This window comes from Zalophus californianus, chromosome 6, assembly GCF_009762305.2.
Source record: "Zalophus californianus isolate mZalCal1 chromosome 6, mZalCal1.pri.v2, whole genome shotgun sequence".
Taxonomy (NCBI): Eukaryota; Metazoa; Chordata; class Mammalia; order Carnivora; family Otariidae; genus Zalophus; species Zalophus californianus.
This window is the reverse complement of record NC_045600.1, coordinates 91,348,429-91,361,775: the sequence shown is the minus strand read 5'-3', so window position 1 is coordinate 91,361,775 and position 13,347 is coordinate 91,348,429. Positions and strand designations below refer to the sequence as shown.

General features: G+C 40.3%; 1 protein-coding gene across 3 annotated transcripts in view; it reads left to right on the top strand.

Moving 5' to 3' along the window:
• Positions 1-13,347, top strand: part of ATP8B4 (ATPase phospholipid transporting 8B4 (putative)) — a 288,632-nt gene that overhangs the window by 92,663 nt on the left and 182,622 nt on the right. For all 3 annotated transcript variants that reach the window (XM_027572559.2, XM_027572558.2, XM_027572557.1), the window contains one exon: positions 2,448-2,546. In XM_027572559.2, the coding sequence (XP_027428360.1) occupies positions 2,448-2,546 (99 nt within the window). The remainder of the gene's footprint in view (positions 1-2,447; positions 2,547-13,347) is intronic.

The following is a 13,347-nucleotide window of genomic DNA, read 5'->3' as shown; positions in this document are numbered from 1 at the left end:
TAGATTTATTCCTAGGTCCTTACGGTTTTGGGTGCAATTGTAAATGGGATCGAATCCTTAATTTCTCGTTCTTCTGTCTTATTGTTGGTGTATAAGAAAGCCACTGATTTCTGTGCATTGATTTTTGTATCCTGCCACATTACTGAATTGCTGTATGAGTTCTAGTAATTTGGGGGTGGAGTCTTTTGGATTTTCCACATAAAGTATCTTGTCATCTACAAAGAGAGATAGTTTGACTTCCTCTTTGCCAGTTTGAATACTTTTTATTTCTTTTTGTTGTCTGATTGCTGTTGCTAGGACTTCTAGTACTATGTTGAACAATAGTGGCAAGAGTGGGCATCCTTGACGTGTTCCTGATCTTAAGGGAAAGGCTCTTATCTTTCCCCATTGAGGATGATACTCGCTGTGGGTTTTTCATAGATGGATTTTATGAACTTGAGGAATGTTCCCTCTATCCCTATACTCTGAAGAGTTTTAATCAGGAAAGGATGCTGTATTTTGTCAAATGCTTTTTCTGCATCAATTGAGAAGACCATATGGTTCTCCTCTCTCTTATTAATGTGTTCTGTCACATTGATTGATTTGCAAATGTTGAACCACCCTTGCATCCTGGAGATAAATCCCACTTGGTCGTGGTGCATGATCCTTTTAATGTATTGTTGGATCCTATTAGCTAGGATTTTGTTGAGGATTTTGGAACCCATATTCATCAGGGATATTGGTCTGAAATTCTCCTTTTTGATGGGGTCTTTGCCTGGTTTAGGGATTAAGGTAATGCTGGCCTCATAGAATGAGTCTGGAAGCTTTCCTTCTGTTTTTGTTTTTGGAAACAGCTTCAGGAGAATAGGTATTATTTCTTCTTTGAATGTTTGGTAGAATTCCCCAGGGAATCCATATTGAGGTACCACCTTACACCAGTTAGAATGGCAAAAATTGACAAGGCAAGAAACAACCAATGTTGGAGAGGTTGTAGAGAAAGGGGAACCCTCTTACACTGTTGGTGGGAATGCAAGTTGGTACAGCCACTTTGCAAAACAGTGTGGAAGTGCCTCAAAAAATTAAAAACAGAGCTACCCTATGACCCAGCAATTGCACGACTGGGTGTTCACCACAAAGACACAGATGTAGTGAAAAGAAGGGCCATATGCACCCTGATGTTCATAGCAGCAGTGTCCACAATAGCCAAACTGTGGAAAAAGCCAAGATGCCCTTCAGCAGATGAATGGATAAAGAAGATGTGGTCCATCTATACGATGGAATATTACTCAGCCATCAGAAAGGATAAATACCTAACTTTTACATCAACCTGGATGGGACTGGAGGAGATTATGCTCAGTGAAATAAGTCAAGCAGAGAAAGTCAATTATCATATGGTTTCACTTATTTGTGGAACATGAGGAATAGCATGGAGGACATTAGGAGAAGGAAGGGAACAATGAAGGGGGGAGATATGGAGGAAGAGCCGAACCATGAGAGACTGTGGACTCTGAGAAACAAACTGAGGGTTTTAGAGGGGAGGGGGGTGGGGGGATGGGTCATCTCGGTGATGGGTGAGGGCACGTACTGCATGGAGCAAGCACTGGGTGTTATATGCAAACAATGAATCATGGAACACTACATCAAAAACTAATGATATATGGTGACTAACATAACATAATAAAATAAAGTTAAAAAACATGCGCACACACAAAAAACCCAATAAAACGTAAAAAAAAAGAAAACCACATTTCTAAGAGAATCCTCTCAACTGTCATGTCTCTCTCATGGGGGTGATTTTGGAGTCAAATATATCTAGGTTCAGATTTTAGCAGTGTATGTTCTTGACCCAGCACAGTGACCTTTCAGTTACTTATTTACAAAATGGGGAAATGATACCTAGGGCTGCAGCATTTTCTGACTCCAGGGCACTATTCACAATGTATTCTATGTTGTGCACTGGGGGTGTTATTTACGTGGAATACAAATCCTATGTGTGTGTGCAAAACAACTCTGGTACAGAATCTAACTCAATGAACTTTCTGAGGGTCAAATGACATAATATATGGGAAGTACTTGGCACAGTATTTGGTGCAAAGTAGATGCTCAAAGAATCTCTTTTGGAATTGGTGAGAAGTTGGTAAAATTGTTAAAAGTTGAGATGAGAAGCAGAGAAGAGACAAGTGACATGTATCATTCTGGGGAAAGATTATCTGAAAGATTTCAAGAAGCTTACTTCTCAAGTTGGTATAAAATTTTTTTGTGTGTCATATAGCCTGAAAATTGGTTATATGATACTTCTATGTGTCTTATAAGTGAATGCAAATACTTAATTATTGAAAGTTATTCTGCATTTGTACCAATAACTGAATATAATTCCATGGCTTTCTCTGAGTGGTATATGATGACAAAATTTGGAAGATGTATTTCCTAACTTAAAAGCCCTAAACTATTTGAAATGTTTGTTTTAGCTGATTCCAGAAATCTCCTCCTTGACCTGGTTTACCACCATTGTGCCTTTGGTCCTGGTGATAACTATGACCGCTGTCAAAGATGCCACAGATGACTTTGTGAGTATTTGCTTTTGAGCATTTTTGAGGTTTTGATTTCAATTATGACCTCTCAAAAAATTGGGATCCATTTGGAATTTTTGAATGGAACTCTTTTGGTCAGTATTATATAAAACTCTTTTGCTATTTGTTTAGTGACCAATACAGATGCCATAGAACCAGAGCCTGTTTATGTTAAAGGCAAGAGGGCTTGAATAATTAGACTTACTCCTTCATTTTATGGATGAGGAAACCAAGGTCTCTAAAGAACTAGTGATTTGCTAATGATCATACAACCAATTAGTGGTGAGAGCAGAATTAGAACACAAACTTACTTACCCAGGGAAGTATTATTTTTCCTATATCCTATGTGTTTCTCTAAGTTTTGGGAATTGGTAGATATTAGGTACTCTCACATCCTATGCTCATTATACCAGGAGTTGCAAAATCAAATCACTTCAAAAGTCAGGCAACTAATGTAAATAAGTGAAGTATAAAACAATAATTTTGAAGTCTGCATAAACCAAGGGAGGTCATTAAAATGCAAAGACTTAAAACACAGTCTTGCACAAACCAAACATTCTAAATTTATTTATTTTTTAAAAATTATTTATTTGAGAGAATGAGTGAGAGAGACAGAGAGAGAAGGAGCAGAGGGAGGGGCAGAGGGCGAGGGAGATGCTTACTCCCCACTGAGCAGGGAGCCAGACGTGGGGCTCCATTCTGGGATTCCAGGATCATGGCCTGAGCCGAAGGCAGACGCTTAATGGACTGAGCCACCCAGGCACCCCCAAACATTCCAAATTTAGAAAGGTTATATTCTCACTCTGAGTGACTGCATGTGCCCTAGCCTCAATAACTGTCTATATGCCAGTGACTTATATATTTATATTCCTAACCTAAGCTTCTCCTGTGAACTCACACCCATATTTCCTGTTGTCTGTTTTTAACTTATCTATGTCTTTAAAGTGGGTATCTTGTAGATAGCATATAACTAGGTAATGATTGTTTATACAATCTGAAAATCTCTTAATTGGAATGTTTAACCCCTTTACATTTAATGTGAATGTCATTATGATTAGGTTTAAATCTATCATCTTGTTACTGCTTTCTGTATGCCTCATTGGTTCTTTGTTCCATTTTTCTTCTTTTAGACTGACTATATTTGTGATTCCTTCTTTATTATTGGCTTTTTGGCATATATACAGTGGTTGTTCTAGGGTTTAACTTACAGTCTACCTGAGTTGGTTTGGCTTTGGAACACTGGCCTTTATTCACACCCCTCTGTGCTAAGCTATATGGGGGATGCAAAAAAACCCCAAAAAACCAAAAAACAAACAAAAAAACCCCACAAAAAATAAAAAGCAACACCCAACCTGAGGTTAAAAAAAGCTTAAAATCCAGCAAGGGAAAATGAGACATGTACACAAATAATAATGATATGACATAAAAAAGCTAGGAATCATAATAAAAAGAACAAAGCACCTTGATTCTTTGTGGGAGGAAGATGCCCTTCAAAGGCTAGTTGGTAGTGGAGGTGGAGTGTGAATTAGGGATTAGGGAAGACTTCATGAAGGATATGGGAACCCAGCCCTACTGAGAGTGGTTGAGTATGGGAAAGTGAGATGGGGAGATTTGTGCTTATCAAGTTGGTTCATATAATCCTTCCTCATAGTTGTTTTATGTATAATTTTTTAAAAATTTTATTATGTTAATAACCATACATTACATCCTCAGTTTTTTTAATCTTTTTTTATTATGTTATGTTAATCACCACACATTACATCATTAGGTTTTTTTAAAATTTTTTTATTGTTATGTTAATCACCATATATTACATCATTAGTTTTTGGTGCAGTGTTCCATGATTCATTGTTTGTTCATAACACCCAGTGCTCCATGCAGAACGTGCCCTCCTCAATACCCATCACCAGGCTAACCCATCCCCCTCCCCCCTCCCCTCTAGAACCCTCAGTTTGTTTTTCAGAGTCCATCATCTCTCATGGTTCATCTCCCCCTCTGACATACTCCCCTTTTCTTCCTCTCCTGTTATCTTCTTCTTTTTCTTTTTTCTTAAAATATGTTGCGTTATTTGTTTCAGAAGTACAGATCTGTGATTCAACAGTCTTGCACAATTCACAGTGCTCACCGTAGCACATACCCTCCCCAATGTCTATCACCCAGCCACCCCATCCCTCCCACCCCCAACCACTCCAGTAACACTCAGTTTGTTTCCTGAGATTAAGAATTCCTCATATCAGTGAGGTCATGTGATACATGTCTTTCTCTGATTGACTTATTTCACTCAGCATAACACCCTCCAATTCCATCCACGTCGTTGCAAATGGCAAGATCTCATTCCTTTTGATGGCTGCATAATATTCCATTGTGTATATATACCACATCTTCTTTATCCATTCATCTGTCGATGGGCATCTTGGCTCTTTCCACAGTTTGGCTATTGTGGACATTGCTGCTATAAACATTGGGGTGCACGTACCCCTTCGGGTCCCTACATTTGTATCTTTGTGGTAAATACCCAGTAGTGCAATTGCTGGATCGAACGGTAGCTCTAATTTCAACTGTTTGAAGAAACCTCCATACTGTTTTCCAGAGTGGTTGCACCAGCTTGCATTCCCACCAACAGTGTAGGAGGGTTCCCCTTTCTCCGCATCCCCGCCAACATCTGTCATTTCCTGACTTGTTAATTTTAGCTATTCTGACTGGTGTGAGGTGGTATCTCATTGAGGTTTTGATTTGGATTTCCCTGATGCTGAGCGATGTTGAGCACTTTTTCATGTGCCTGTTGGCCATTTGGATGTCTTCTTTGGAGAAATGTCTGTTCATGTCTTCTGCCCATTTCTTGATTGGATTATTTGTTCTTTGGGTGTTGAGTTTGATAAGTTCTTTATAGATTTTGGATACTAGCCCTTTATCTGATATGTCATTTGCAAATATTTTCTCCCATTCTGTCGGTTGTCTTTTGGTTTTGTGGACTGTTTCTTTTGCTGTGCAAAAGCTTTTTATCTTGATGAAATCCCAATAGTTCATTTTTGCCCTGGCTTCCCGTGCCTTTGGCAATGTTTCTAGGAAGAAGTTGCTGAGGCTGAGGTCGAAAAGGTTGCTACCTGTGTTCTCCTTTAGGATTTGGATGGACTCCTGTCTCACGTTTAGGTCTTTCAACCATTTGGAGTCTATTTTTGTGTGTGGTGTAAGGAAATGGTCCAGTTTCATTCTTCTGCATGTGGCTGTCCAATTTTCCCAACACCATTTGTTGAAGAGACTGTCTTTTGGCCATTGGACATTCTTTCCTGCTTTGTCAAAAATAAGTTGACCATAGAGTTGAGGGTCCATTTCTGGGCTCTCGATTCTGTTCCATTGATCTATGTGTCTGTTTTTGTGCCAGTACCACACTGTCTTGATGATGACAGCTTTGTAATAGAGCTGGAAGTCCGGAATTGTGATGCCGCCAGCTTTGCTTTTCTTTTTCAGTATTCCTCTGGCTATTCTGGGTCTCTTCTGGTTCCATACAAATTTTAGGATTATTTGTTCCATTTCTTTGAAAAAAGTGGATGGTATTTTGATGGGGATTGCATTGAATGTGTAGATTGCTCTAGGTAGCATTGACATCTTCACAATGTTGATTCTCCCAATCCATGAGCATGGAACGTTTTTCCATTTCTTTGTGTCTTCTTCAATTTCTTTCATGAGTATTTTATAGTTTTCTGAGTACAGATCCTTTGCCTCTTTGGTTAGATTTATTCCTAGGTATCTAATGGTTTTGGGTGCAATTGTAAATGGGATCGACTCCTTGATTTGTCTCTCTTCTGTCTTGTTGTTGGTGTATAGGAATGCCACTGATTTCTGTGCATTGATTTTATATCCTGCTACTTTACTGAATTCCTGTATGAGTTCTAGCAGTTTTGGGGTGGAGTCTTTTGGGTTTTCCACATACAGTATCATATCATCTGCAAAGAGTGAGAGTTTGACTTCCTCTTTGCCGATTTGGATGCCTTTGATTTCTTTTTGTTGTCTGATTGCTGTGGCTAGGACTTCTAATACTATGTTGAATAGCAGTGGTGAGAGTGGACATCCCTGCCGCGTTCCTGACCTTAGGGGAAAAGCTCTCAGCCTTTCCCCATTGAGAATGATATTCGCTGTAGGTTTTTCATAGATGGCTTTTATGATATTGAGGTATGTACCCTGTATCCCTATACTCTGAAGAGTTTTGATCAAGAAAGGATGTTGTACTTGGTCAAATGCTTTTTCTGCATCTATTGAGAGGATCATATGATTCTTGTTCTTTCTTTTGTTAATGTATTGTATCACGTTGATTGATTTGCGGATGTTGAACCAGCCTTGCAGCCCAGGAATAAATCCCACTTGGTCATGGTGAATAATCCTTTTAATGTACTGTTGGATCCTATTGGCTAGTATTTTGGTGAGAATTTTTGCATCCATGTTCATCAAGGATATTGGTCTGTAATTCTCTTTTTTGATGGGGTCTTTGTCTGGTTTTGGGATCAAGGTAATGCTGGCCTCATAAAATGAGTTTGGAAGTTTCCCTTCCATTTCTATTTTTTGGAACAGTTTCAGGAGAATAGGTATTAATTCTTCTTGAAATGTCTGATAGAATTCCCCTGGGAAGCCATCTGGCCCTGGGCTTTTGTTTCTTGGTAGATTTTTGATGACTGTTTCAATTTCCTTAGTGGTTATAGGTCTGTTCAGGTTTTCTATTTCTTCCTGGTTCAATTTTGGTAGTGGATACATCTCTAGGAATGCACCCATTTCTTCCAGGTTATCTAATTTGCTGGCATAGAGTTGCTCATAATATGTTCTTATAATTGTTTGTATTTCTTTGGTGTTGGTTGTGATCTCTCCTCTTTCATTCATGATTTTGTTGATTTGGGTCATTTCTCTTTTCTTTTTGATCAGTCTGGCCAGGGGTTTATCAATCTTGTTAATTCTTTCAAAGAACCAGCTCCTAGTTTCGTTGATCTGTTCTACTGTTCTTTTGGTTTCTAGTTCATTGATTTCTGCTCTGATCTTTATGATTTCTCTTCTCCTGCTGGGTTTAGGCTTTATTTGCTGTTCTTTCTCCAGCTCCTTTAGGTGTAGGGTTAGGTTGTGTATTTGAGACCTTTCTTGTTTCTTGAGAAAGGCTTGTATTGCTATATACTTTCCTCTCAGGACTGCCTTTGCTGTATCCCAAAGATTTTGAACAGTTGTGTTTTCATTTTCATTGGTTTCCATGAATTTTTTTAATTCTTCTTTAATTTCTTGGTTGACCCATTCATTCTTTAGTAGGATGCTCTTTAGCCTCCATGTATTTGAGTTCTTTCCGACTCTCCTCTTGTGGTTGAGTTCTAGTTTCAAAGCATTGTGGTCTGAAAATATGCAGGGAATGATCGCAATCTTTTGGTACTGATTGAGACCTGATTTGTGACCTAGGATGTGATCAATTCTGGAGAATGTTCCATGGGCACTAGAGAAGAATATGTATTCCGTTGCTTTGGGATGGAATGTTCTGAATATGTCTGTGAAGTCCATTTGGTCCAGTGTGTCATTTAAAGTCTTTATTTCCTTGTTGATCTTTTGCTTAGATGATCTGTCCATTTCAGTCAGGGGGGTGTTAAAGTCCCCCACTATTATTGTATTGTTGTCAATGTGTTTCTTTGCTTTTGTTATTAATTGCCTTATATAATTGGCTGCTCCCATGTTTGGGGCATAGATATTTACAATTGTTAGATCTTCTTGTTGGATAGACCCTTTAAGTAGGATATAGTGTCCTTCCTCATCTCTTATTACAGTCTTTGTTTTAAAATCTAGTTTGTCTGATATAAGGATTGCCACCCCAGCTTTCTTTTGGTGTCCATTAGCATGGTAAATTGTTTTCCACCCCCTCACTTTCAATCTGGGGGTGTCTTTGGGTCTAAAATGAGTCTCTTGCAGACAGCATATTGATGGGTCTTGGTTTTTAATCCAATCTGATAGCCTGTGTCTTTTGATTGGGGCATTTAGCCCATTTACATTCAGGGTAACTATTGAAAGGTATGAATTTAGTGCCATTGTATTACCTGTAAGGTGACTGTTAACTGTCTGTTGTCTGTGTTCGTTTCTGCTCTTTGCTGCTTTTGGGTTCTCTCTTTGCTTAGAGGACCCCTCTCAATATTTCTTGGAGGGCTGGTTTCGTGTTTGCAAATTCCTTTAGTTTTTGTTTGTTCTGGAAGCTTTTTATCTCTCCTTCTATTTTCAGTGATAGCCTAGCTGGATATAGTATTCTTGGCTGCATATTTTTCTCGTTTAGTGCTCTGAAGATATCTTGCCAGTCCTTTCTGGCCTGCCAGGTCTGTGTGGATAGGTCTGTTGCCAATCTAATGTTTCTACCATTGTAGGTTACATATCTCTTCTCCCGAGCTGCTTTCAGGATTTTCTCTTTGTCTCTGAGACTCGTAAGTTTTACTATTAGATGTCGGGGTGTTGACCTATTATTATTGATTTTGAGAGGGGTTCACTGTGCCTCCTGGATTTTAATGCCTGTTTCCTTCCCCACATTAGGGAAGTTCTCTGCTATAATTTGCTCCAATATACCTTCTGCCCCTCTCTCTCTCTCTTCTTCTTCTGGGATCCCAATTATTCTAATGTTGTTTCGTCTTATCTTATCACTTATCTCTCGAATTCTGCCCTCGTGATCCTGTAGTTGTTTCTCTCTCTTTTTCTCAGCCTCTTTATTTTCCATCATTTGGTCTTCTATATCGCTGATTCTCTCTTCTGCCTCATTTATCCTAGCATTTAGTGCCCCCATTTTTGATTGCACCTCATCAATAGCCTTTTTGATTTCGATTTGGTTAGATTTTAGTTCTTTTATTTCTCCAGAAAGGGTTTCTCTAATAACTTCCACGCTTTTTTCAAGCCCAGCTAGTATCTTTAAAGTCATGATTCTGAACTCTAGGTCCGACATCGTACTAATGTCCGTATTGAGTAGGTCCCTGGCTGACGGTACTACCTCTTGTTCTTTTTGCTGAAGTGATTTCTTTCGTCTTGTCATTTTGTCCAGAGGAGAATAGATGAATGAGAGAACAAAATGCTAACAGGTTTACAACGTCCCCAGCAAATATACTGTATACAAATCAGAAAAGACCTGAAACCAGGGGAAAAGAAAGGGAAAGAAAGAAAAAATAAAGAGAAAAAGAAAAAAAAAAGAAAAAAAAAGATAAAAACAAAAACAAAACAATACAAAAAAAGCAGAATATGATCAAATATGATCAGGCTAGTGCATAGATCAGTGCCACACACTAGTTTTTGGGCGTATTTTGGTCTGTTTGAAAAAAGTGCCTCCTAAAATTTTAAAGGAAGAAAGACATATATGTACAAAATAAGGGTTGATACAATGAAGAGATGGAAGATGACTGTAAAGATGAAAATTATAAAAGATTTTATAAAAGGACTTGGTAAGATAAGTTGTTTGAAAAAAGAAAGAAGATTTAAGAAAAAAAAGAAAAAAAAAAGGAAAAAGGGAGAGAATGTGATCAGGCAGGAGACTAGAACAAAGCCATACACTAGTGATTTAGGGTATATTTTGATCTGTTAGAAGAAACTGTGCCTCAAAATTTTAAAGAGAGAACAACTTATATATATATGCCAAAAATAAGGGTAACTACTATGAAGGGATAAAATATGACTAAAAATGAAAAATAGAAAATGTTTTTTTTTTTTTAAAAGGATTGATAAGATGTTGGTTGAAAAAGGGAAAAAGAAAAATAAAAAAAAACAGTCAACAAAAATTAACTTTGATGAAATAATGAATCATGGTAAAAAAAAAAAAAAAAAAGCCATGAATCTATGTGCAGTATTCCTCTAGCGCTGGAGTTCTCCCATTCTCCTTGATCGATCAACTTGGTCTTGGCTTGCTGGCTGTTTGTGCTGATCTTCTGGGGGAGGGGCCTGTTGCTGTGGTTTCCAAATGTCTTTGCCGGAGGCGGAATTGCCCCGCCCTTGTCGGTCCCGGCTAAGGAAGCTGCTCCGGTTTACTTTCAGGAGCTTTTGTTCCCTGCAAGCTCTCGGTACAGCTTTGGAGGACCAGGGCAGAAATGGTGGCCTCCCAATCTCCACCCGGAGGAGCTGAGAACTCGGGGCCCCGCTCCTCAGTGTGCCCCCAGAGAAAAGCAGTCACTTCCGTGTCCCCGGTCTCCGGCCGCACTCCGTGCTCACCCGGCCTGTGACCGAGCGTTGCTATCTCTGGCACCCGACCCCGCACGGAGTCTCCAAACCCAGCAGATCCCTGCAGTGCGTTCCCGCACCGCTCCTCCCCGGGAAGGAAGGGGAGTCTCCCCGGATCTGCTGCTTGTTGGGTCCCTGCTGGGGGAGCCGTGCCCCGACTGGGCCGCAGATCACAGTTTATGGCAACCCCGAGCTGAGAGCCCGCGCCTCGGCTCCGTCTCTGCAGCCGGCTTCCCCGCTCTGATACCTGGGAGCTCTGGCGCACTCAGGAACCCCCGGTCTCTCTGTGACCCCAAGGGTCCTGAGACCACACTGTCCCGGGAGGATTCCACCCCCCGCTTATCCACTGCAGCGACGTCCCTCCGCCGAGCCAACTTCTAAAAGGTCCGATTTTGTGCTCCGCGGCTCTATCACTTGCCAGAAGCGGCCGGCGGAGGCCCTTCCCCCGCCGTCTATCCTCCCGAATATCGCCTCGGATTCACTTCTCCGCACGTCCTACCTTCCAGTAAGTGGTCGCTTCTCTGTTCAGAGTTGTTGCTACTCTCCTCTTCGATCTCCTGTTGAGTTCGTAGGTATTCAGAATGGTTTGATCCCTATTCAGCTGAATTCCTGAGACCAGACGAAATCTAGGTCTCCTACTCCTCCGCCATCTTGCTCCGCCCCCTACATCATTAGTTTTTGATGTAGTGTTCCATGATTCATTGTTTGCGTGTAACACCCAGTGCTCCATTCAGTACATGCCCTCCTTAATACCCCTCACCAGGCTAACCCATCCCCCAGCCCCCTCCCCTCTAGAACCCTCCATTTGTTTCTCAGAGTCCATAGTCTCTCATGGTTCATCTCCCCCTCCTATTTGCCCCCCTTCATTTTACCATTCCTACTATCTTCTTTTTTTTTTTTTAACATGTAATGTATTTGTTTCAGAGGTACACATTTGTGATTCAACAGTCTTACACACTTCACAGCACTCACCATAGTACATACCCTCCCCAATGTCTATCCCCCAGCCACCTCATCCCTCCCACCCCCCACCACTCCAGCAACCCTCAGTTTGTTTCCTGAGATTAAGAATTCCTCCTATCAGGGAGATCATATGATACATGTCTTTCTCTGATTGACTTATTTCGCTCAGCATAATACCCTCCAGTTCCATCCATGTTGTTGCAAATGGCAAGATCTCATTCCTTTTGATGGCCGCATAATATTCCATTATCTATATATACACCACATCTTCTTTATCCATTCATCTGTCAGTGGACATCTTGGCTCTTTCCATAGTTTGGCTATTGTGGACATTGCTACTATAAACATTGGGGTGCATGTACTCCTTCAGATCTTATATATAATTTTTTGATATCAACAGTTTGATATGACTCATTTGAAAATTATCCATGTATATAACGTGTTTGTCTTCATATATCATGTTTCTGTAGGATACATAGGATATGACTCTCTTCATTTTTAATGAAGTGCCCCATGTATTTCATGGTTCATATTGTGACTATAACCTTTGAGGCAGGATTTTTAACTAACACACAGGACTTCTTCATAATAATGAATCATGTCACTTAAAAGTGGTCTGCTTGGAATTTATTCGTTCCTGTGAGATTGCCATTGTTCACAGTACTTTGGATCTCCTCATATAGAATTGCCTTCATGGTCAGTGTACAAGGTACAGAAGAAAGCCAATCTTGTAATTTTGTGTTCACCCAGTTTTGGAAACAAATGCCATTTCCTAGCCCCTAAAAAACCTATTTACCCTACCTGCTTTATTTTCTTTTTAAAGATTTTATTTATTTGACAGAGAGAGAGAGAGAGAGAGAGTACAAGCAGGAGGAGCGGCAGGCAGAGAGAGAGGGAGAAGCAGGCTCCCTGCTCAGCAGGGAGCCCGATGTGGGGCTCAATCCCAGGACCCTGGGATCATGACCCGAGCTGAAGGCAGACGCTTAACCATCTGAGCCACCCAGGCGCCCTACCCTACCTGCTTTCTAAGAGAAGCTTTTGTATACTTCCAAACATAAGACATCCCTTCATGTCTTTTCTAAGGGTAAATAGCTCCATCTTCAAAGAATAAGAGAATATTCCAGAGAATGCTCCAAGTAATTCTAGGAGAAGAAATTTTAACACTGATTTCCATAATGACAACTTTGGAGTAAATGTGTGTCTTTTCCACAATATCTGATCTTTCAGGGAAATAGTACTTATTTAGATGCTCGAGTTTCTACTTATTGGCTTTTATGTCTTATTTGTTATAGTCACACTTCATAGTAGAGTAAAATGGTAGAATAGAAAGAACATGGGCTTTGAAGAGAGACACCTTACCCTACTATGTTCTAACAGTATGATATGAGTGAAACCACTTCTCTGAACCCTTCCTTGTCTGTATCATGTGGCGAATGACACCCCAACTGTTGGGAGGACAAAATGAGATGTTATGTGTAAAGCATTTTGCCCAGAGCCTGTCTGGTGTACAGTCAATGCTAGTCCTCTGCTCCCTTCCTGTCCTGGGTAGTTCCTCTCTAAGCCTTCATATCTGTTTCTAGAGTAGAAACTGTCAAGAAGAGTCAGCCTGGGCATGAGACTACCATTTCCACTCCCACTA